The 25,034-nt window shown below is 44.2% G+C and overlaps 2 protein-coding genes across 8 annotated transcripts in view; one reads left to right on the top strand and one right to left on the bottom strand.

The window, feature by feature from the left end:
- The first annotated feature begins 254 nt into the window (after positions 1-254).
- On the top strand, positions 255-19,454 carry SLC51A (solute carrier family 51 subunit alpha). Of its 2 annotated transcripts, XM_037147409.2 has the most exons (9): positions 255-515; positions 1,133-1,227; positions 12,884-13,038; positions 13,948-14,021; positions 14,475-14,633; positions 15,148-15,259; positions 15,519-15,665; positions 17,777-17,882; positions 18,385-19,454. In XM_037147409.2, exons 1-9 carry the CDS (start codon positions 478-480, stop codon positions 18,519-18,521), a joined length of 1,023 nt encoding a protein of 340 aa, XP_037003304.2. In that variant the 5' UTR covers positions 255-477; the 3' UTR covers positions 18,522-19,454. The 2 variants fall into 2 exon arrangements, with proteins under 2 accessions (XP_037003304.2, XP_037003305.2); XM_037147410.2 differs by lacking the exons at positions 255-515; positions 1,133-1,227 and adding an exon at positions 7,316-7,416.
- PCYT1A (phosphate cytidylyltransferase 1A, choline) overlaps positions 19,204-25,034 on the bottom strand; it is a 60,991-nt gene continuing 55,160 nt past the window's right edge. For all 6 annotated transcript variants that reach the window (XM_037147404.2, XM_037147405.2, XM_037147403.2 and 3 more), the window contains exons 8-9: positions 24,127-24,315; positions 19,204-23,275 (exon numbers count right to left, since the gene is read on the bottom strand). In XM_037147404.2, the coding sequence (XP_037003299.1) occupies positions 23,069-23,275; positions 24,127-24,315 (396 nt within the window). In that variant the 3' untranslated portion in view covers positions 19,204-23,068. The remainder of the gene's footprint in view (positions 23,276-24,126; positions 24,316-25,034) is intronic.

Here is a 25,034-nt window from a genome sequence, read left to right as displayed (position 1 = left end):
AGTTGTTGACCAGGGGGCACTGAGGGGAAGATTGAGAACTTTGTCCCCACCACCACCCTAGAAGGCTTCTGGGTGAGGGGGGCGGGAGATAAAGGGTAGGGGTGGGTCAGGGGGAAAGCATGGCTAAAGGTACTTATGGGAGGGAGGCCAGAGGGACCACACCTAGGGGCCGGGGCAGAGGGGGGGCGGAGTCAGGAACCTGGGAACTCAGCCAGCAGAGAGGATCAAATTTCAAATTACTCTGGGATGAACTCTGAGATAGAAATCTTGAGCAAGGAGGCCTGAGGAGGGAGAGAGCCATCGTGGACGACCCAGACACCCTGCCTATCCTCTACCTGAGTACTTTGGGAAAAAGCTGGCAGTCAGCAGGGCCGGGAGCCACCTACCTCAGGGCCTGCACCTGTCTGCCCTTCCTTGCTATTCAGTGCCTGCCAAGAAGGAGAATTGAGAGTTGAGAACCGGAGAGTGAGAGAAGTAATGGAGCCAGGCAAGACTCAGATAAAGCTTGACCCCAGGTGAGTGAGGGCTGCAGGCCCTGAGCCAGAAGCTGGTTGCTATGCAGCAGGTGGCCTCTATCGCTCTGGCCTGTCCCTCCCTCCCTCCCAGTACCCTTTGGTTTCCAGCAGACAGAATGAGACAGAACTGATAATGGTCTGGCTGTCCCTAAGGTCCTCGCTCAGGGACACTTGGGATTTGGCCAGTGCATGACCCTTCAGAGCCTTGGCTTTCTCTCCCCATTCAAGGAGAGAAAGATCCCAGAGCTGGGAGCTGGGGGAGGAGGGTGCATCCACAGAACTCCCACCAGCTGGGGACCCACCCCTAGTGCTGAGGATCCACTCTTTCCCTGGGATTCTGTTCTCTCTCCCCGGCTGGTGCCCCAAGGGATGTGAAGTGAAAGGACTGTGGGCTCTGTGGGCACTGCAGCCAGGCCTGTCCGGGGCCTCGGTGGCAGGCTGCCTTGCACGCTAGATGGGACCCACTCGCCAATTCCTTCCAAGAACCAGGAACTTGAGGAGAAATGGACAAGCTCCCTGAACCCAGAAGTTTTTGAGGGAGCGTCTAGTAACTGACGTCCCTTCCGGTATTCTCGCCTGTCCATAAGGCTATCTGAATGCAGGCTGTGTCTCTCCAGGTACACGGTAGACCTTGTGGAAGCACTGAAAACCAATTACAACATCCCCTCTGCGTGCTTCTCTCTCCCTCCCAGTGCAGCCCAACTTCTGAGAGGTGAGTCGGGGACCCTCCCCAGAGGGACCTGAAAGGAGGAGACGAGCATCCCTGTGGTGGGTCAGGACAGCTGAAAGGAGCAGAGGAGTGGTGGTCCTCAGCTGGCCAGCCTGGAGGTCCTGGGAGGATGGCCGGCCCAGGGTTTGTTTATCATGGTTAAGGCCTTGGAGGAGAAGATCGATTCCTCAAGGAGCCCATAGGCCAAAAGAGGGGCATGACAACCTGGCCCAGGAGACGGACGTGCATGTTGGACCTCCCACCTATCCTAGCCCCAGTGTCCCTTCAAATTGGGGACCCTGGCCTAGAGCATTTTTCAGACCCTAGGACCATCTGAGGACTCAGGATGGTGCTCAAATTTCCCAAGCCCCACAGGCCCCCCCCCACCCCCGAGACCTTCACAACAGCCTTATTGGGGAGGGGCCTAAATCATTCAAGAAGGGTGGTTATTATGAATAGTGTTCTTAAAACTTAGGTGACCCTGTAGGTGTATTTTCACAGTTCCTGCCAACTAGATTCCTATTACTGAATCACTTTGAAAGTGAAAGCCTGAAGATGGGACTCGGTTTATTTTCTGGGTGCATAAAACATGACATTCAAATGACCCCAGCTTCTTTATAGCAAATATTTCTCGCCCACATTTTATTTCATTTTCCTACTGCGTGATTACCTCTGAGACATTGATAAATAGGAGCCTATGTCTTTATGGCACCTAAATGCTTTTCCCAAACTCCTTCCTGCAAGGAGTAGACTCTTTCTGAACAACAGGATGTGGTCAGCGCGCATTAGGAGGCACGTATGAGCGTGTCTTTGAACAGTGCTCACCCCTGTTTCAGATGCCCTGAACCACAGCGAATGCCAGCTGCCAGCAAGTGTCCAGAGAAACCTCTTAGCTGTCAGGAGGCAGCTGCCGCATCTAGCTCCGAGAACCTCTTGCTCACAGAGTGCAGCTGGTGATAGAAGTCTTCCCTTACACCCGTGGTTGTCGGCCAGAGTCGATTTCATCCCCCAGGGGACTTTTGCAAATGTCTGGAGACAGTTTCAGCTGTCACAACTAAAGGGTGCTACTTGGCATCTAGTGGGTAGAGGCCAGGGATGCTGCCCTTGAAACAAAGGAAAACCTCCCACGAGGAATCCTCTTGGCCAAAGTGTCAGTGGTGCTGAGACTGAGAAACCCTGCCTTATGCAGTGAAAATGGATCTCACACTGCTCGGTTACAAAGTGTGCAAAATAGAAGCATCAAGGGCATTCAAAACAGGGAGATCATTTGGGCCTGTTGTCTGGCCAGTTGCCTGCTCCCAGGTGGAACTATTGGAGGGGGTAGCAGTTGGAGAGCGGGAGGCAGGTGGTGAGCACTGCTGGGCTGGGGATGAGACAGAATGAGCAGACAGGTTCCCCAGACACGGAGGAGTCGTGTCTGGCAGAATTCAAGGTTGCTGGTGGGGAAGTAGGGGCCAATCGAGAGGCTGGGCAGGTAAGGTGGGGCCCAGTAAGTGTCAGGCAGAAGAGTTGTATTTTATCCTGCAGCCTGGAGGGGCCTAGTGAGGGCTCTGAGATTGGGGGGGGGGGCTGGATAGTGCCTCAGGACCATTTATCAACAATCAGACTGGGCTTCAAGGAATAAGAACCTTGAGAAGCAGGGGTCTAAACTGGGGGTTATTGCCACAGCCCAGCATAAGGGACAAGGGTCTGAGTCATCAGGGAAAAGAAAAGAAAGGTTGGAAAACACAGGAAATCAAAAGAAAGAGCAGGCCATCTGGTAAATAAATACCTAGGCAAGGTAAGCGAAGGAAAAAGAGCCTCTCCTAATGGCTCTGGGGACCTGGGCGGCAGCGATGGCGTTGCCAAAAACAGGAGAGTCAGGAAGAGGCACCCGCCGGAGGGTGTGGAGAAACCCCTTCCTTCTTCTTCTGTCATGAAATAAATGCCATTTAAGAAAGAGCTATTCAGGAAGAATGATTTCAATTAATCCATTTTTGAAATGCCTATGATATGAGTGCATTTACGATCCTTACAGGATTTTTTTTAAATGGACTGACCCAAACCTTTAAACATAACTATAAAGTACTATGTAAAGCCAAGACCTGCCCTTCCAGAGATTAAGGCTTATAACAAGACTAAAATAGTTAAGGTAACAAGGCAATAACTATAAGGGGTCAGACAAGTAGAAAAATGGAAGAGAATACAGGGCCTAGAAATCATCCCACACCCACTCACTGGGGCAGGATGGACTCTTCAAGAAGGGCTGCTGGCAACTACCTGTCCCTGTGGCAACCAGTAAACGTGACAATAGCTCCAATGCAGCTTTAATCCTGGTTGATTAAAATCCTAAATGTAAAATGCAAACATCTGTACAAAACAATTTTAAAAATGTATCTTTATGAGAGTAGAGAATAATTTCTTAAATGCAAGAAAGCATAAACAATCATGGAAATTGACTACATAAAGCAACCAAACTTCTGTATGACTAAAAACACGATAAAGAATGTTAAAAGTCAAAGTACAGACTGGGAGAAGATCATTTCAAGCCCATAACCTATATCAAAGGTGAGTAGTTGGTATTAAAAAAAAATTACCCAATAACCATTGGATAAAAAATATATGAACAATTTATAGAAGAGGGAACCCAAATGTCCAATACATATATAGAAAGATTGTCTATTTCCTTAGGAATTAAGGAACAAGAGTTAAATAATAAAATATCGTTTCACTACACTCTTATAGACTAAATAAAAAGCCTGATAATCCCAAGTGAAGGTGAATTTGAGGTGGACTGTGAACTCATAGACTGCAGGTGGGATTCCAAATTGGTATAACCACTCTGAAGAGTGGTTATAACTCCTTTAACTTAAAGTCCTCATGTCCTACAACCTAACTATTTTTAATTCTTTAAGTATATTTTATTGATTATGCTATTACAGTTGTCCCATTTTTCCCCTTTATTCCCCTCCACCCCACATCCCCCTCCTCCCAGCATGCCCCACGCCCTTTAGTTCATGTCCATGAGTCATACGCATGAGTTCTTCGGCTTCCCCATTTCCTATACTACTTTTAACTTCCCCCTGTCTATTGTCTACCTACAATTTATGCTTCTTATTCCCTGTACTTTCCCCCCCCATTCACCCCTTCCTCTGCTCATTCCATGTGATCTCAGTTTGGGGATTCTGTTCCTATTCTAGTTGTTTGCTTAGTTTGTGTATTTGTTTGTTTATTTTTATGTTCAGTTGTTGGTAGTTGTGAGTTTGTTGTCATTTTACTGTTCATAGTTTTGATTATCTTATTTTTCTTAGATAAGTCCCTTTAACATTTCATATAATAAGGCTTGGTGATGATGAACTCCTTTAACTTGACCTTATCTGGGAAGCACTTTATCTGCCCTTTCATTCTAAATGACAGCTTTGCTGGATAGAGCAATCTTGAATGAAGGTCCTTGCCTTTCATGACTTTGAATGGTTCTTTCCAGCCCCTTCTTGCCTGTAAGGTCTCTTTTGAGAAATCCGCTGACAGTCTGATGGGAACTCCTTTGTAGGTAACTGTCTCCTTATCTCTTACTGCTTCTAGGATTCTCTTCTTTATTTTAATCTTGGATAATTAATTATGATGTGTCTTGGTGTGTGCTTCTTGGATCCAACTTGTTTGGGATCTCTGAACTTCTTGGGCTTGTATGTCTATCTCCACCAAATTGAGGAAGTTTTCTTTCATTATTTTTTCAAATACGTTTTTAATTTCTTGCTCTTCCTCTTCTCCTTCTAGCACCCCTATTATTCAGATATTGAAATGTTTAAAGTTGTTTTGAATGTTCCTAAGCCTCTCCTCATTTTATTGAATTATTGTTTCTTGTTCTGTTCCGATTAAATGTTTATTTCTTCCTTCTGCTCCAAATCATTGATTTGAGATCTGGTTTCCTTCCCTTCATTGTTGATTCCCTGCATATTTTTCTTTGTTTCACTTTGCGTAGCCTTCACTTCCTCCTCTATTTTGCAACCATACTCAACCATTTCTGTGAGCACCCAGATTACCAGTGTTTTCAAATCTGCACCTGATAGGTGGCTATCTCCTCGTCACATTTCTTTTTCTGGAGCTTGTTATCTGTTCTTTCTTTTGGGTCATATTTCTTTGTCTGGGCTCACCTGTTATATTATAAAAGGTGGAGCCTTAGATATTTGCCAGGGCAGGGCAACCCTCTTCTCCACATTGTGGTGCTGTATGTGGGGGAGGGGTCAGAGAGGAAAAAATGTGGCTTGCTTGGCTCTCACACCATTTTCAGACACTTCCCCTGCTACCCACAAGCAAATTGAGCCCTTCTAGTGCTGATTCCTGGGTGGGTGGGTTTGTGTACATTCTAGGACCCTGTGGGTCTCTCCAACAAACTCTGTTGTGAGGCTGGGAGTTTCTCTCACTGACCCAACACCCACAGGTTTTTATAGTCAGAGGTTTTGAGGCTTTATTTCGCTGTATTGGAACCCTGGGTTCTGCAATTTGTCTCACTCCCCAGTTGTTCCTCCAGGTCTATTGCACACAAATGTGGGACTGCCCAGTCTGCCAGCTGCCACCTCACCAGTCCAGGTTCTCCAGCCGCAGCCTGGTCAGAGTCCTTTTTGTCCCACTGCCTGGCTCCGCCCCTCCTACCAGTCTGGATGAATATTTCTTCTTTAACTCCTTGGTTGTCGGACTTCCATATAGTTCAATTTTCAGGCAGTTCTGGTTATTTTTTGTTTTTTAATTAGTTGTTGTCCTTCTTTTGGTTGTGCGAGGAGGCAAAGTGTATCTACCTACACCTCCATCTTGGCCAGAAGTCAAAATGCATTTGGAATTTTACTTTGAATTCATGTGTCTCTAACTTCAGAGCCTATGCCCTTAACCTCCATGGAAACAAATATGCAAAAATAAAGTAATTTTTGACCAGGATCCCACTGATACTATGGATAATACTCTTTCTTCAAATTTTTAATGTTCTGACATTGTTTTCATTACATAAAAAGTAATCTTCACTATTTTGGAGACAGTGAGAAATTTGTTAGTTGCTAAAGTTGTACTTGTATTCAAAATGGTTAGACAAGCATTTCCCAAAGTGTGTTCCTGGAATCCCAAAGAGTGCTTCATGAAAACAGAGTCTGTAGAAAAACAAGTTTTATAAAAGTTGTAATTCTATAACCTCCTTTTGGAAATTAACATTGTAAATCAGATAAAACACTTCAGTATGCTCTGCAGAAAAGAAACACGTATATAAGTCTCTTCCAAAAATCCTTTGTCCATAGACCACTTTTGTCCCATAATTGCAATTAAGATGCAGAAAAATAAGGTAGGAGACAATCTTCTAAGAAGATAAATAAGTTTGATGGAGAACAGTGGTGCCGGGCTATGGTTGCTAAGAAACTCTTTTGCTTGGCTTTTGCACTGTGGAGATGCATACAAGAGCCTACAGACAGTACAAGTGTGAGAAAGAACAGGGTACCAAAGCCAGCATTTACAAGAAAGCACAAAGGCATTTCTGCATTAGAGTCAGAATATGCCCTTCCCCCTCCTTCATAAACAATCTTTCAGGGTTGCATTTGGTTGTTTCTAGCACTCCTCATTCCCTCTTCTACGGACGTGAACCCAGCCAATAATCAGCGTGTGTGATGGTTGAGAGCATGGGTTTAGTGTGAGAAACCCCTCCATTTGAATCCTAGCTCATCCACTTCAAGACTGTGTGACCTTGGGCAACGTGCTTGTCACTCTAGGCTTGGTTTCCTGAAAAAGCCTGTAAAATAGAGATGGCAATAAGAATTCTCAGGGGATTATGCCTTTCATTCAACAAATAGTCACAGTTGCTGTTCCAAGCCCTTGGAGGCAGAACAGAGAACAAGGCTGACAAAGTCCCTGCCTCAGTGTGATTTATACTAAGGTGAAGAGGCAGACAAGCAAGTAAGTCAATATGTAAATAACGTCATTGTGGGAGGGGCAGGTCCCACTGTGCATTTAAAGGAGGCTGCCAGAGGAGAGGCATTTGAGCTGAGAGCTCAATGCTGAGAGGAGCCGTCCACTATACTTGTCAGGGAGAAAAGCTGAACCAGCAGAAGCCAAGTGTAAGGTCCTGGAGGTGTGAACACCCACGTGGTTGTTGGGAGACTGAAGGAGTGGCGGGGAAATACAATACCTCTATGAACGGAGAAGAGCAGAGCTGCAGTGACTGAGTTTGCAGAACACAAGGTGTGGGAGAGGGTGAGGAATCTGCAGAGGAGACCAAGGGTCAGAGGCCCAGAGGGGAGTCATGAGGACTGTGGTTCTGTGAGTCATGGGGAGGGAAGAGTTTTAGGGAGGAGGGAGGAGTCAAGGAGGGTGAAGACTGAGGAAGGATTTGGCCTTGATGGCTTGCCTGAGAAAGGGCAATTTCCACTCTCGGTTCAGTGACCTGATGAGGACAAGAGCCAGGGAGGGAGTGGGGTCAGGCGAGGATAGGCCAAGGCAGGACTCCCCCTCCCAACAGTGGACATTGGCTTTTAGAAAGCCACTGAATCGATTTTGGTTTCTGCCTTCCAGTACTTTATCTTTGTGTGTATTTTTAACTAAATATTTCTATTGTAAAAATAATTCAGGTTTAGGCAAGTAAATATGAAAATCCTGAAAAGTAAAAAGTGGCGGTTTCCCACCACTTGGAAACAGGCCCTGCTTGCAATTTCCTTCCTCTGTGTTTTTATGTAACATTAGAAATCACACCATACCTACAATTTTATGTCCTGTTTGTTTAAGCACGAGATCATATGAGTCTTTCGTATTAGCATATGTTTGGCAAAATGTATCCTTTTAAAAACATTTTTTATAAAATACATGTTTATTGTAAAATAAATGGGTAAGGTAGAAAAGAAGGCAAAAACCACCCACCGTCTCATTACCCAAAGACGTCATTGCTAATTTTTTTAGTATTTCTAGGCATTTTTTAATATTTTCATTTTATTAAAGTAATATATGTACATGGTTAAAAATTCAAATAGTACAAAAGGGCTGCTAATGAAAGTCAACAATCCCCTGCCCTGTCCATTCTCATTTCTGATCCCCCTCCTTTTTTAGCTGAAGATTTTTTTGATAGTTACCGTCACATCGCCAGTCTGCGCGCACCTTTATTTCCTGGGTATCAGCTTTGGGCATCACCTGTGGCTGCCTCTGTGATACACGAGGATGCAGCCCACTGGGCACCAAACTTCTTTCCTTCTCTCCATATAATTATGTCAGTATTTTTGGTTGGTTATTTCTATAGGTTTGTGCATTTTACCTATAGTTTATTTCCTATTCCGCTATCGATAATGCTTCTTGACTTTCCATTTTGTCAGATAAAGGTGCTAGTGCCTCACTCTCTTCTTCAACTTTTTTGGACCTTTCTTTCCCCAAGTAAATCCTTTAAGCATGGTTATAATTGTTACTGTGTTTATTTTTCATTCTGTTTTGTCCACATAAGGTTTTTTTTTTTTAAGGTATGCATTTAAGGACAATGATCTGAAGTATATAGCTTGGTGAATTTTACCTATGTGTACAACTGTGAAACTGCCACCCAGGTCAATATATGCAACATTTCCAGCATCCAGAGGGGAGCGGTTTCTCACAATTTCTCTATTCTAACCTCTGTCACTTCTATAGATTAATTTCCCTTGTTCTTCAAGTGATCAAAACAAAATCCAACAGTTTGTGCTCTTGTGTCTGGCCTCCTTCATTCATCATTATGTTTTTAAGAGTAATCAGTTTCATTGCGTGTATCAATAGCTCATTCTTTTTATTGCTGTGTGATATTCCCTTATGTAAATATATCACAATTCACTTGTCTGCATTCTTATTGAAAAACATATGGGCTATATTGGGGAAAGCCTCAAAAGTCTAAATTTAGAACTGATTCTGAAGCACTGGCATGGAGGAGCCTTATTCAAATTTATAAGAGCTTTAGTAGGAGAAACTTACATACACAGGCAGAGAGCAGCTGCTTGCTCCCAGTGGGGACCCGCTGGGAAGACATCAACACCCCTCTCTGAACAGGATCTCTTTTTATAGGGGATTAATAGTAAAACCACGTGGTGGGTAGCCAGATAAACCACCAAAAGAATGTGCATTTCTAAGTTAACAGATAATATCAGTCAGTTATCCACACTGGTACATTCGTTAATCTCCTTCCTGGCAGGACATTTACCTTCGGGAGGCAGTTAGCCTGAGGCTACAGAGAGTTAAACAGTCACAGAAAGTTAGAGAATCCAACATTTTCCAGAAGCCTTTACTGCTGGAACCATTTTGCATCCCTGACTTCCCCTGCAGGCTGTTTCCAGTTTGGGCCATTGTGAAAAAGGCTGCTCTGAACATTCTTTCTGTGATTATAAGCATCTCTAGTGAACAGGTATCCCAGAGTGCAGTGTCTGTGTCTTAGGGTAGGTGGATGTTTAATAGCTGCTGCCAAACTGCTTGCCAAAGTGCTTGGACTCCTCTTGACAGCAGTGTGTGAGTTCCAACCATTTATCTCTCCTAACACTTATAATTGTCAGCACTGTTAATTTCAGCCCTTTTGGTGGTTTTTTTTTTCTCTGGCAACTGTAGATACTTAGCATCTTTTTATGTTTTGTGAACATTTGGGTATCTTCTTTTGTAAAGTTACTGTTTAGATCTTTTTTAAAGTAAAAAATTATTGTCTTTTTCTTAATGATGGGAATTCTTTATATATTATGGTATGAGTCTCTTGGTGACTATCTATATTACAACTATCTTTTCTCAGTCGGAGCTTGCCTTTTCATTCTCTTAATAGTTTCTTCTGACTGGTGGAAATTCTTAATTTTAAGGAAGTCCAATTTATTAACTTTTTATGATTGGTGGTTTTGTGACCTATTTTAAAAGACCTTTGCCTATCTCCAAGTAATGGAGATGCATTTCTCTGTTTTCTTCTAAAAACTTGGTTTTAACTTTCACATTTAAGTGTTTTTGAATGAGATGAGGAAAGGGTCAATGTTCTTTTTTATTCTCCAGTGGGTCTGCCAAGAAGATTTTGGGTTTTTTAGTTGACTGTTAAGAAGTTGGGTTTTTGTTTGTTTGCTTTTTAGAGAGAGGGGAAGGGAGGGAGAAAGAGAGGAGAGAAACATCAATGTGTGAGAGAGACATCGATCAGTTGGTTGCTGCCTGCATGTCCCCAACTGGGAACCCCACCTACAACCCAGGCATGTGCTCTGACTGGGAACTGAACCAGTGACCTTTAGGTTCACAGGCCACCATTTAATCCACTGAGCCACACCAGTTGTGGAATGTTAATAAGTTTTTAAAAATATTATTATATACTCTTCACAAAGACTTTTTATGGCATGCACAAAATTTTCACGTCTGAATAATATTCTATGGGATAGTTGACTTAATAATTCCAATACTGTCAGATATTTAAGTTGTTTTAATGGTGATGTATTATTATTCAATAATATCACAAACATTCTCATTTTAATATTAAACATTATCATTTAATAGAACAAAAAAGAATACATCACCATTATTTTGCTCTTCTCTGGCTGCTAGGCAGAGCGACGCTTTTCCCATGTGTCAGAGCCTCCTGTTTTTGTACTAACTTTCTTTAGGTGACAAAGATCTTAAACTTTAGTACACTTTTATCAAAAATGCTTTCCCCCAGTGTGTTTCCTCCCTTTTTATAACATTCAGAAGTTTAAACTATGTCATATTTGACCACTGCTCTCTTTGTGATTTCTGTGTTGCTCATAAGCTCAGAAAGGTGTCTCATGTCCAAAGTTTTGACAAAAATACAATTCTTTCTCTCTTCTTTGCGCTCTCAATTTTTCCTGGTTGATTTTTAAAGACTTATCTCTTTAACCTATTTAAAATTATTTTGAAAAATGGCTGGCTTTAGGTGTATCTCCATAATTGTTTTAAATACAAATTTTTGATATAAAAGGGTAATACCGTATAAAACAAATCCTCTGTGTGTTTATATTTTAAATTTTTCAAGGAGAAAAAGGTGAAGTGTTTTTTTTTTTTAAGTAAAGGACTGCGACAAGTTGTTTAATATTCAAAACTTGCAGGGCCTTTGAATAATATATCTGGAGAGGTAATTGAGAAAGAGGCAACAGAACTAACCAGTAACAGCAATGCCCAGCCAGTCACTTATTCATTTATTTTTTTATTGATGTATAGTTATTATGTCATATTATATTAGTTATATTAATTTCGGGTGTAAATATAGTGATTTGACTTTTTTATACCTTACATGGTGATCACCCTGCCAAGCCAGTGGCTCAGACACCCAGACGGCTCTGTCCTGACTAAATGGAGCCGAATGGAGGAAGGGAGGGGTGGGAGCAAAGAAAAACAGCACGATCCTGTCTTTTATGGCCTGTGGTAGAAGGAAAAACTTTCCTACTAGCTCTTTGCTTAGGAGCTGGAATCCGAGGGCCGGCTTCCCCATGGCAGGTCCTGCGGGTTGGCAATTACCTGACTGTGATCAGAGATAATGGGCCTCCCTGGGGTAAAGCAAACAGAGAGATAAACATGTGCCCTGAAAAGCCACCAGGATCAACATGGTATTTTTGGACAGATTCACCTTTGCCTGGTTGCTTCTTGCGGTGCCACCAGGTATGGCTGATGCAGATGACAGGTCTCTACTGTGGTGCGGTTTCCTTCCTCCCTGGTTTGGTTTTGGCAGTATTATCTCGCTGGGTGAGCTGCCCTTAGTCACCAGAACATAGGGCAGACTAGCCAATGCCTTCCTCCTACTTTACTCCCAATGCACAACGACAGTGGACTGGGTTCTGACACTCTTCCTTTGCCCCTTTTCCCTCTCATCTAGCCAGGTAGGAGGTAGAGAGAAGCAAGTCTGCTAACTGGGGAAGAGACTTAGGTAAATGAGGGTCCAGACTTAGTCACTAGGAACACAGAACCCTTTAAAACTAGTGGTTGCATTGGTGAGTCACCTGTTTAGAAAACATACTGTAACTAGATTCATTTTTTTCTGTTAGCAATGGTGAGGCCTGAAGAGCTTCACTGGTGATGTGAGAATGTTTATCCCCTGACCATTATCAGGGGAATCTGTTAAAAACGCAGTTACTGGGCCCATCCCAGATCCACTGAAGCAGCATCTCTAAGGGCTGGGCCTGGACAGCTACCTTGTAACAACTCCTTGAATGAATATGATAAACACTAAAGAAAGCCACTGGGCCACATTCAGTGTTGTAAGACTAAGTGTGAGACCAACACTCAGTGTGGAGTCCCAGGTTTATGACATAATTTTTGAAATCAAATTCAAATGGTTCTAAAGTATATCACTAATTACATTCTGCTTCAATTCTAATGTTGTTTGCTAGCATGACACGTGGCACCTGAGGTAGAAAATCGAATAGACCCTACTGAACTCCTACTCCAAAAGTTGCACTATGGAAAAACTTGTTTGATGTCTGTACTCCTGTTCCAGTGAACCTCACCATACCCGAAATTACGTGGTCCAGTCTCCCATCCATGCAGAAGAATGACTGTTTTCTAGCCACATGTTAGATTTTCTAGGTCTAAGAAAAAGCCATTGTTCTGCATGCATGGGAGCCTGGGTCAGACAATTCTGTATATGGTAAAGCAATTTAGATCCAAGTGAGGAAGCCACATTCCTGCCCCTCAGTTCTGGACTTCAGCTCCCTGGAGTCTGTCCTCTTTCCTTCCACTCTAGCACTGGGCCCTGTGGAAATTGCCCTCACAGTCATCATGACCTTGCTTGCCCTGGGCTCAATTGCCATCTTCCTGGAGGATGCCGTCTACCTGTACAAGAACACCCGTTGCCCCATCAAGAGGAGGACTCTGCTCTGGATCAGCTCTGCACCCACGGTGAGGGCCCTATAGTTGCCCTTCGGGGGGGACTGAAAAGGAGGTGGGGACCATTCTGAGAATTCCTCTAAACTCAACAACGCGAGTCAGCAAAGGGTTGCCTGCCTCTACCACCTTAGGGTGGAGGCTTCTAATGTGACCTCCATTTGCATTTGGGACCCATGCTGGGGAGGTCAACAGGCAGTGGGATGTAGTATTGGAATTGTTAGAGCCACAGAGACAGCTAAAGAAACCTCTCAGTGACCAGTGGCCCAATCACTCCTCCGCTACTATATTGCTGTTAAAAGCAAGCCTCCTTTGTGTATGGACAAGCAGAGGTTCCTTAGAGTGTGAGAGGGAAAGAATTTTTTTCCCATGGGGTCATACTTAGCTCTACTCTTACATTGCAAGCTTTTGAAACTCCACAGCCATTATGAAGGCCTTTGGCTTGCTCACGGACCGTAAGGTTGGGCTTCTGCTTCCTTCCGGTGAGCTCTGAGTGCCCATTAGGGTGGAGAGTGAGGCCCACGAGGTCCTTTCTTGCCCAATGACATCTGCCTGGGCTATCTCAGGTCATCAGTGATGCTCTAATAACATGGGTTGTTGAAAAGGAAGGGTTGGATCTTGGTCCTCTTACTCCTAAGGATGAAGTCCTCTACTCCCACCCCAGGGATTTAAGATGAGATAGTCTTCAAAAAAGCCCCTGACTCAAGGGGACTTGCTGTCTCTAATTATAGACATAGAAGGAACTGAGAGCTAAATTAAAATGTTTTTAAATTCAATTAGTGATTTTTCCAGCTGTCCACTTTTAAGTAATAGTACTTCAGACATTTATGTTTTGCTTCCTTGAGCCCTCGTCATGAAAATTTCAAGAGGGTGAGCACAGTTTCCCTCGTTCCCGTAACTGGCTTCTTGCTCCTGTCCAAGCAGGTGGTGTCTGTGTTCTGTTGCTTCGGTCTCTGGATTCCTCGTTCCCTCACGATTGTGGAAATGGCCATAACCTCGTGAGCGTCCTGCTGAACTCAGCTCTAGGCCTAGTATCCTTTTGGGGTCCCCTTCTGCTCCCCTCTCACCCAGGACTCCAGAACCCATGTCTTCTTTTACCCCCTATGCCTTCCACAAATCCCTGCAAATCAATTAGTATCGATCACAAATTGATCCCTTTCCGACTTGTGCTAACTCGGGTCTCTTGAACTTCTGGATCTGTTTATCCCGTCATCATTTCAACCCCAAAGCCTGAAATTTCCCCCTTCCCAGCCCCTGGATGCCATCCTCTTCTCTTGCTCCTCTTGGGTCACACGTTCAGAATGGCTAGTCCCTACCGTACTCCCCTCAGTGAGCCCCGCCCCTCTCCACTCTCTTTGCAGTCCATCTTTCTTTGGCAGCAAAGGACGCCCCTCAGCTGGCTACTGCCTCCCCTCCGTGTGCTCTCAGGCCCAGTTCTCTCCCCACTGCAGGTTTTATGCGGTGTGCTTTTACCTGCTGATGCGGGTCATGGTGGAAGGCTTCGGTGGGAAGGAGGCAGTGGTGAGGACACTGCAGGACACCCCGATGATGATCCACACCGGCCCCTGCTGCTGCTGCTGCCCCTGTTGCCCCAAACTCATGCTCACCAGGTAAGAGAGGAGGGAGAGGTGTCCTCAAAGAACAGGTGACCTCTTCCTGCACTGTCCCGAGAGCATCTGCTGGCTCTCTCAGGCCTGCCTCAAGCCTCCTGGAGTTAGTCTTATATGGGACAAACCTGATGATGAAAGGGTGGGCGCCCAGGAGGAAGGGGAGCGGAGAAAAGAGAACTCCAAAGTTCCTGTCACTTAAGCCCACTGCCACCTACAAAGTGTAGCCATGCGAAACAAACTAGACTGTAGGCTCTTTACTCGCCCCCTCATGCTCATTTTGGTTAATGGGGTTGGGTCAGCACTCAAAAGGCAGCATTCTGGCCTAGGAGTGAGTGGGAAGCAAGAATTGCCAATGCTCTCAACATCTTGGCTTCTTCCTGTGTCACCATTCATTTAACCATTTTGGTGTCTGATGGCATCGAAGCCTCTCAGCCCAGGGGCCCAGTGAGGGAGATGAGTCTTCTTGAGGAGGGTGGCCTGTGGGTCCATGTCCCTAACCCTCTTCTCCCTGCAGGAAAAAGCTTCAGCTGCTGACGTTGGGCCCATTCCAGTACGCCTTCTTTAAAATTTCCCTGAGCCTGGTGGGCCTGTTTCTCATCCCCGATGGCATCTATGACCCAGCAGATGTAAGCCAGGAGGAAGGGGCAGCGAGGTCCAAGGCTCATGTAGTCCCTTTGAGCTCTAGCAGGAATAGCTGGCACCAACATCCTCTGCTACTTGGGGACAGGGTGACTGTGGAAAAATACAGGTTCAGAGCCTATGGTGGGAGGGAGACTGGAGCAGGCCAAGGCTATGGGGCTTTTTAAATTAACTGTTCCGCCTTGGGGAGAAAAATAAAGAAAAGGGCCTGCCTCCCTCACTGACTCCTGTCTGGTCTGTCGCCAGATTTCCGAGGAGAGCACAGCTCTGTGGATCAACACTTTCCTGGGTGTGTCCACCCTGTTGGCTCTCTGGACACTGGGGATCCTTTTCCGTCAAGCCAGGCTGCACCTGGGCGAGCAGAACATGGGAGCCAAATTTGCTCTGTTCCAGGTAACTACACCCTGGGAGGGGAAGGACGGTTCACAACAGAGCTACAGATAACTGGGATTAGGAGGTGAGACTAACAGAGGCTAGAAGCAGGTCTGGGAATCTTACACCTTAGGTTTCCTGAGATCTGGAAAATGATCCCGGCCACTTCCCCGTTTTTGCTTTTCTGTGCTGAAATTGTTTGCTAGGGCTGCTGTCACGAAATGTCACCAAGTGGCTTAAAACAACAGAAATATATTCTTTCACAGTTCTGGAGGCTACAAGTCCAAAATCAAGATGTCACCTGGGCCATGCTCCCTCTGAAATCTGCAGGGGACAAACTGTCCTGGCCTCTCCCCAGCTCCTGTGGGTTTGCCAGCCGTCCGGGCATTTCCTTGTCTTGCAGCATCACCCCTCCGATTTCTGCCTCTGTCATCACGTGGCCTTCTACCCTCCGTGACTGTGTCTTTTGTCTCTTTTCTTCTTCTTATAAGGACAAAAATCAAATTCGAATAAGGGCCCACCTTACCCCAGTATGACTTCATCTTAACCAATTACATATAATTAGTCAACTGAAATAATGATGCTGTTTTGAACTAAGGTCACATTCTCAGGTATTGGGGTTAGGACTTCAACATATCTGTTTGTGGGGCACATTTCAACATAACACGTGTATTACCAAACCCTAAATACTTCCGCCTTTGCTTTTTCTTTTCTATGATTACTTCCTAAAACCCCATAATCCATCACTACCAGCAGCATCAGCATTATCTCAGCTACAACATGAACTACCTATACCATATGTTAGCCCCTTTTCATACATTGCATTTTAATTTTCACAATAATATTAGAAGTCATTCTTTTTATTTTATAAATAAGGAAACCGAGACCCAGAGATGCTATGGAACTCACTCAAAGACACAGGGATAGGCTAGAATATAAACCCAGATCTGTCTCACTCCCCAGCCCACGTCCCTTCTTCTCATCGCACTGCCTCTGATCTTCACACCTCTCCTGAAACTTCTCTCCAAGGCACAGTTGTTCACTTTTCACACTTTCCACTCTCCAAGTCCAAAGACAACCTTTCCACCAAATGCAATCTCTTGTTTTCCTTCTCTCTCCATTCTTGTTGTCTCCTTGCTGGGCCCTTCTCCTACTCCCAAGAAATAATAGCTGCATGACAGTTAACAGCAAACTTGCACGTGAATTATCATTTGATCTAAGCACATGCCTCTGAAACATGAATTGCCAGCACATAATAGATAGAATGGAAGGGGCTCAGGGAAGAGAGAAAAGAGCCTGAAATGGAACCAGGGACTTTGGGGCAGAAAGGATCTGGGCCCCAGGAGCACTTAGGATCAGGCCTCAGGGTAAAAGCCTGTGGCTGCAGAGCAGGCCTGTGATTATGGTGGGGAGCCCAGACAAGCCGGTCTGCCTTGACTTGGGGAGAGCAAGTACTAAGACAAATGGTGCTCCTGGGGCCACTGGACAGAGATGATCTTTTTCTTTCTTTCTTTTTTTTTTACTGTGCTATAATATGCATAACAAAATTTATAATTTTAACAATTTTCACATGTACAGCTCAGTGACATTAAGTGCATTCACATTGTTACACAACCATCACCATCATCCATCCCCAGAACTTCATCTTCCACTCAGAAACTCTGTATCCATGGAACACTAATTCCCCTTTTTCCATTCACCTTCAGCCCTGGAGGTGAAGATTCTTCAGAGGGCACTTCAGTGGTTAATTGTTCATCATCCTATCAGCAGGGATCTGATACTTGAGGTAGATGGACTGACTCTTCCCTAATCACCCACCTTTTTTATCCATTAAGGGCTCCTTAGCAGCCGTGACTGAAATAGGGGAATAAACTTGAACCTCCAATCAGTTCTTATTGTTTCTTGTCAGGAGCTCTCATAAAATATTGGTTGAAGATGAGGTTACAATTTTCCGAAAGATTAGAAACTCCACCAAATTTTAATCAAGTGTGAATCTCAGCCCCTCTGCAACCGCACACAGGTCTAGAGGTGGCCACTCGTCCCCTGCGGCAGGACGAGCGTGGCAGTGGACCAGCTGGCCTCGGCGCCTTGCACCTGGGCCCGCCCTGCCCTCGCTTGTCTTCCTTCTGCAGGTGCTGCTCATCATGACTGCCCTGCAGCCGTCCATCTTCTCAGTCTTGGCCAATGGCGGGCAGATTGCTTGTTCACCTCCTCTTTCCTCTAAAATCAGGTCTCAAGGTGAGCGCATAAAAGCTCTTATCTCATTCCAGGATGAGTGAGAGGGGGAGGGTCACGGAAAGGTCAGAGAGGAGATCTTAAAACAGAGGTTGGGCCAGGCAGCCAGCTGCTCCAAATACTCAAAAAAGGACCCTCAAGAATCCCAGCAGAGAATTAAGGAGACTAGGACTTTTCCGATCACACAGAAGAGAGCTGTGATTCCACAGCTTGAGGTCAGCCTTGTTGGCCATGGGTTTGATTCTTAGCTCTTGGGAGAGAAATGGGTGTGGTTAGAAAGGAGATAAAATGCACAAAAGAAATGAGGTTTAATGTTAGCCTCAGATTGCAGGTTGAGAGCCAAGTTCTGGTTTTGGCTCTACCATGAACCTGCTATGTTACCTGGACTCTAGGTCCTGGTTTGAGGATAAATTACAGAAAATGTCCAACTGAGGCCAGGGCTGCTGTTGGGATACCAAGTCTATAATCCAGTATAACTTACACTGTATTTCACCCCACACTGCAGTGATGAATTGCCACCTCCTTGTACTGGAGACTTTTCTGCTAACTGTGCTGACACGAATATACTACAGAAGGAAAGACAGCAAGGTTGGATATGAACCTTTCTCTTCTCCAGACCTGGATTCGAACATCAAAGCCTGAGGTGAAATGGCTTGGACTATGAAAGAGACACTGTACTCATGAGATGGGCACACGATTTCTTTACTGTCCCTCAACATTGACCAAATGGGAAAGATTCCATTGTCAGCACAAACTGGCAAATTACATTTGACTATAGAGATGAAAGTGAATTATGCAATAGGATGAAATTGTTTTCGATCTTTCCTGGGAAAGGTAACAAGTTTTATAATAGACAAACAGGATGGAGTTTGAAACTGTATAACTGGGCACATTACCCTTGTGGGTGTCACTATCAACCCTTAAAGCTTGTATATTGAAAGGTCGCTTTGAGTTTTCTCGAAGCGAAAGAGGGAAGAGTATATGGTAGTTTGTCTGGTATGAGAATGAGAGTAGAACTCAGGCAAAATAGTACAAGCCCAAAATCTTGAAAGAACCAGGCTTTTGAAGAATAGATCAAAGGTGTTCTTTTCCTTACAGATAACATTAGACTTGGGAGATCCAGGTCAGCCTCCGGTTTGGGGGACAATGGCTTTTTAAACCTTCTGTGCCAGACTGAAAAAGGAATCCTCAATAGTGTGGTCATGGAGCTTGACTCTGAGAAAATACATCAGAGTGCAAAAGCAAATGAATTGAGTGCAGGAAAAAGACCCCAATACATAAATGTATCATATACATGTATATCAGATCAAAACACAGAAAAACATTAGGTAAAACCACTTTGCTTTTATTTGGCTAAATGACAAAAGCCAAAATAATTCTGAACAAGTTAATAACACTCAGACAGGAAACAATACACTGAACACCAGTTGAGGAAAACATTCCTGTGGATGTCCGCTCTGGTGATGGGGTTGACTTTTGTGCCGAGGCCAGCATTTCTTTACAAGGCTGTTTTTTTTTTCAGGTTCCTCAATTAAAAAAAAAAAAAAATCCTACCAATCAAGTCTCTGTGTTCCAAACAGTCATTGCCTCTAAAAGAGGGTGGGAAATCATACTTCAAACCTAAAGGACCACGACCTGAGTAATCCTTAATGTTAATAAGCCTCATACCTTTCTACCCCAATTTGAGTACAAAGTTTGGCAGACAGAAAAATCTTTCTTCTTTTAAAGAAAATTAGCATTTAATAGTATAATCCTGAGAACATGCTCTACTTATTTGGATAAATAGAAGTTAGGGAGCACTCTCTACCTCATGACAATCTATTCTACATGAGAAAACAAGAATAATCATTGTATGATTTGAAAATATATAACCTTCAAAAATACTTATATTGGTAAGCTTAAAAAATACCATCAGTTAAAAAATATTGTTAAGGGAGGTTTTTTTTTTTTTTCTGCATGTATTGGTTCAACTTCTGGTAAGAGTGTATGCTGACAGAAAATGTAGAAGCTATGGCTTTTAGGGAATTAAAGAAAATCAGCAAAGTATAACTGACTTGGAAAGATTTTAAATATGAGATCTAGAGCAGGATTAGGCAATAAGCTCCAGGAAAATCACAAGTTACCCACAGATCAAACTAATGAAGAAGAGTAAGAGTGCTGTGAAGATCTGAATGCGGGAGTGCCCAGAGACCACCCAACCAGCCGTGCAGTCACAAGGAAAATTTTAAAGGTGTAACTCAGGTGCTGCCCCAAAGGTTATCAGTGATCAGAAAAGGTCAAAAGTTCTGCCCTCACTCATATATTTTTTCTTCTTCAGGATTTTCAGCCTCCTCACACACAAACTTCTTACCCAAGTCTCAATAAAATAACGGTCTTTGACGGGAGCCATGAGAAGCAGTTGTAGCAGCAAAATGATCCATTTCTATTCCTCTAAAGTTTCAAGCTCTATTTTTCAGTGCTCCTGAGCCTAGTATATGAAAAAATCAAACTTCCTGCTCATCGCATCTCCAGGGAACTGCTGAAACAGCACCTCCTTGGCACCAGTGATAGGGCTTCCTTCTCCACTCTCCTTCCGTCTTGCACAGTGGGGCCAACCAGAATTTAAAGATCTACCATCTCTGCCACATTTGGCCTATTTAAGCTGACAGTTTTGTGTGTGGCATTCAGAGAAATAGCTCCACAACCTCAAATATTGTATTAGCTTTGTAAGTCACAGGTATGGCTGTGGTATGCAAACCACTAACCCCATTTAATTAGGCACAAGTGATCAAACAATGCATCATCCCAACAGCTTCCGCCATCCGCCCATCCTTATCCAGCACCTAGGATCTCATTCATCCCATAGTAGCTAACATGCCGTGCCATAAAAATTTTTGCTTTCAGTCAAAATTACTGGAATATACTAGTGTTAAGAGACTGAGGCTGTAGAGGCTCACCAAGCAAAAGGGGCAAAGGAGTGTTCCAAGAATGTGTGCACGAGCCGGCACTAGCAGTCTCACGGGGGTTTCAGCCTAGAGTCACACTCCAAGGGCCAGGCCGCCCATTGACAGGGCAGAGGAGGAGGGCCCACAGCTCGGAGACCCAGACAATATCCTAGAGAGGAGTGACTACAGGGAGGAAAACCACCTTCTGGGCATCTCCCTTTCAAAATATACAGCATATGCCCTGGCTGGTGTAGCTCAGTGGATTGAGCGCAGGCCTGCGAACCAAAATATACAGCATAATGAGTACCTGGAGGGAACGAGTAGGTGGGCTTCAGAGGTGACTTCACTGCCTTTCTGTACCAGGGAAAATAAGAAAGAAACAGGCGAAATTCCCAAAGAAGGAGATTAAAGCAGAAAAGTTAAAACGTGATCATATGAAGCTGGGCAGTGTAGGCAAATGTCAACTTCACCTGTTTCAAAAAAAAGGATGCCAAGCCAAAGCTCATGTAAACCAGATTTGATAGTAAAAGTAGCACTTCATGAGATACAAATGTAGTTTTCACAGGCCATCAGGACAAGAGGTTCTCCTCTGTGTCCCTCTACTCTGCCACGCTCTGCCTCTGGGTGATCCTAGGTTTTGGGAACCTAGGTAGTCCAGTGTGCGGGCAGGCAGGTGTTACCAGGAAGTGTTAAGGAGAATGACTATGAGATACTCACAGCCCTAGCACGGGCAAGATAAAATGTGGTTTTCTTAGCTGAAAACACTAAAACTCCACCCCCACAAGGGGTATTTATGAGTGACGGGGTGGGGCCTGGACAGAAGCAGTCTTCCCCTAAACCCAGCTACAGGGTTACTAATGGACAATGATCTGCTAAGTCATGTAGCTGTAGGATACTGGAGGTTTAAAATGAGCTCAAGCCCAACAAAAAGCGTTAAGCTTTAGCATTCTCTGATGTGAAATTTAAGTGATGCATTCCCCCCCAGGGAACCTAACAGGAGAGGTGAGGCCATAACCACCAGGCACATGTGGAAGAGAGGGAGAGAGCTTACCATATCCTTGTAATGGGAACCCTTCTCTGGCTTGCTGGAAGGGGCAGCGGAGGGAAATAAGTCCCTGACAGCTGCCACTCTCAGAGGAAAACAAACCCTGTGGAGCACTGGTTCGAGTCAAGAACATTAAGAGGGGCAGAGGTCAAGATAGGAAGGTGGATGTTCCTTTATGACTTTGCATCTATGCTCTTTGCAAATCTCTCTAAATATTCAACGTGATGTGAGCAACGTGGATTAACAGATCGTGTTGAAATTGCAGACATTTACAAAGCACCCTTTGTATAAAGCTTTGTATGAGCATAGAAACAGGAGCAGCAGGACCAGGGACTTGCTCCAGGGGGAAAAGGAATCTGAAATGACTGTGTAGGATTGAGTATTGCCCCACTCCCCTCCACAATCACAGTAAACCTGAAAGTGTTCCTTCCTTTAACAGTAGATTACAGGAAAGAGATCAACAAGAGCTCCCAAATAACCGAGCAACAGAATTTTCTGAGATGAACACAGCAGAAAAGCCATGACTGATGCCATCAGTGTCTTCAGGGACCCCACTGGGTCCATCAAGAAATTCCTCAGGGAGTAAGAACAGTTAGGCTCAGCTCTCCTCCTTCTCACAGCCACACCGGCATATGTGCCAGCAACACCGTTAGGGGATTTGTGACTATTACCTGGCTTTTAGTATTTCCTTGTAAAGAAACCAAAACTATATCCCTCAACCCCTGCCTGCCCCAAAGTCACTCATCAGCATGGCCACTGCTTAAAAGACTTGGCCAGCCTCAGAACAGAAGGCAAACCCTACAGTGTATCAGGAAAGAAAGGCCTCTGGGTATTATACCACTTCCTTCTGCCCACTCCTCAGGGGCAAAAGAATTAGTTCTATTAATTGTAGTTGAAAGACTGATTTTTTAAAAAATTAATAAAATGACAATTTCCCTGTCAAGATCACATGAACATAAACAGTAAAGCAAAGTCCGTGGGAAGGGTACATGGATGCAGAACAGGCTTCTAAAGTGTAGTCAGCCTCCTTCTCGGTGTGGGTGGGTAATGTCTCTTGGTGGGTGGGCTGTTTGCTCCCCCCATCTGAGGTCCTCTTGCCCCAATTTCTTTCCTTTGCAACTGTCTTTAGGTTTATTGTTGGGACCACAATTTGGAATTCAACAGAGAGCTTCTGAAGGTGATGGGACATGGGGAGGGGAAAGGAAAGGAGGGATGAAAAATTAGTCTTCTTCATCCTCACTGATATCATAGGCTGCAGCCTTGTGCCTGGAGAGGTTTGCTGGGGAGGAAGGAGGGGAAGTCTTGCCAGAGAAGGGCCATCGGAAAGAGGGCGAGGGGGAGCGTTCACGAGTAGGGCTGCTGCTGGGACTCTGCTTTGGACTGATGGCCTGCAGCATCCGGCCTTTCCCTTCTTTCAGCATATGTTTCTGTAGAGACCAAAGGAAGAGTTAGAAGAAACCTATGGATCCTACTAAATCACTGCTGGCATGCCGAGCCTTCAAATTATCACAAGTGCCTTATGCAAGTAAGCCAGACGAGGGACATAGCTAAAATTCTAAGTCATTTTCTCCCTAACGTGGTCTACGTTGTGACTTATCTAAAGGTTCCTACCTGTTCTCCAGCCACCTGATCCTACTTCTAGGTCAAGGGAATTCCTGAAGGCCGACTTGGCTTATAGTCCAGGCTCCAGGCAAGAACAAAGGAACTAATTCACACAAAAGGGTACCTCTCTGCATTTCAGAGTTCTCTGAAAAGGGAATTCATATTTTCCCTGAATAATCTATTCTCGTATCCAAACACCTTCACAGTCAGGTCCTTCCAAATATCTAACCTAGGGCTCACCTGCTGAATGGCTATATATATATATATATACCCCTCCTCTATCTGGCTTGAGAACTTGCTACTCCTGAAGGACAGAATTCCCACCTCACCCAGCAATATAGAAGAAGCTGTTTGTAGTGGAGTGCAGCTTTCTTTTTACTGTTCTGTTCTTTCCTTCTGTCTAAAACTATAGTGTACAAGTGGGCAGGGCTACTCTCTTATTTTGTCACCTGATTTGGACATTGATAGAGAGCTGGCAAAATTATTTAGGAGAGTATGTAACTCTTTCGGGAAAGATTTCAAAGAAGTTTTTGGGAACGGTTGAAATATAGTTCTGCTCAGTAAGGGGAAAAGATTAGATAACTTCTGAATGTCCATGTCCCTTTCTGGCCAAGGATGCTATTATTCTTTCCACAGCATGAGAATTCCCTAAATTATCCAGCAAGAAAGAACGTACCAGTGCTCCTTCTGGACCAAACATTTCCAGGAAATTTCCAATGAATTCTCGGGATTTCTCTTCCCATTTCTGAATGAGATCAATGCTTTTTTCCTCTACCTTCTGAACAAATTCTTTTGACTTTTCTTCCACATCTTTCACTTTCTTCTTTACTTTGTCAACCCGTTCCTGCAAGTGGTATTTCTTCTCCTAGGTAAAGAAAGAGTTGTTTTGAGAAGTAATACCTACCCAGACCTTTCATACCAAAGGGGGCAAAGAAACATGGTTCAGCACTCTATTGACACTTGTTTTTTAAGATTTCATTTATTTATTTTTGAGAGGGAGAAAAACATCCGTGTGTGGTTGCTTCTCGTGAGCCCCCTACTGGGGACCTAGCCTGCAACACAGCCATGTGCCCTGACTGGGAATCAAACCGCTGACGCTTTGGTTCCCAGGTTGGCACTCAATCTGCTGAGCCACACCAGCCAGGGCTCTATGAACACTTTTTAGTCTTTACAATTTCACTTTGCTTAATCTAGCCCAAACTTCTCTAGCATAATAACAGAGAAGAGATGCTCTGGATGGCCATCTTATATAAAAGTGTGATAATTTTAACATTTTGGAAACATGACTAATCTAAATACATAGGGTAGGCCTGGTAACATATATGTAAGAAAATGAAGTCAAACTTTTAAAGAAAAAATATGAACTTAGAACATAAACATGCCAAACATAATCCAAACCCCATTCTAGACAGAGATGTGAAGGGAGCAAGAAGACCACTGCACAAAATATTGCCAAGAATAAGTCAGTTATAACAACAGGCTGAAAGTGGAAGTAGTAGATCTTTTACTTACTTCATTTATTGTATTGGATTTTTCTCCTCTATCACTAGCTTATTCTATGATTTTTTAAAGAGTTATTTTTGG

Source organism: Artibeus jamaicensis, unplaced genomic scaffold, assembly GCF_021234435.1.
Source record: "Artibeus jamaicensis isolate MK-2021 breed Jamaican fruit bat unplaced genomic scaffold, CSHL_Jam_final contig_793, whole genome shotgun sequence".
Classification (NCBI taxonomy): domain Eukaryota; kingdom Metazoa; phylum Chordata; class Mammalia; order Chiroptera; family Phyllostomidae; genus Artibeus; species Artibeus jamaicensis.
Note: the sequence above shows the minus strand (reverse complement) of the source record. Positions and strands in the feature narration are given on the sequence as shown.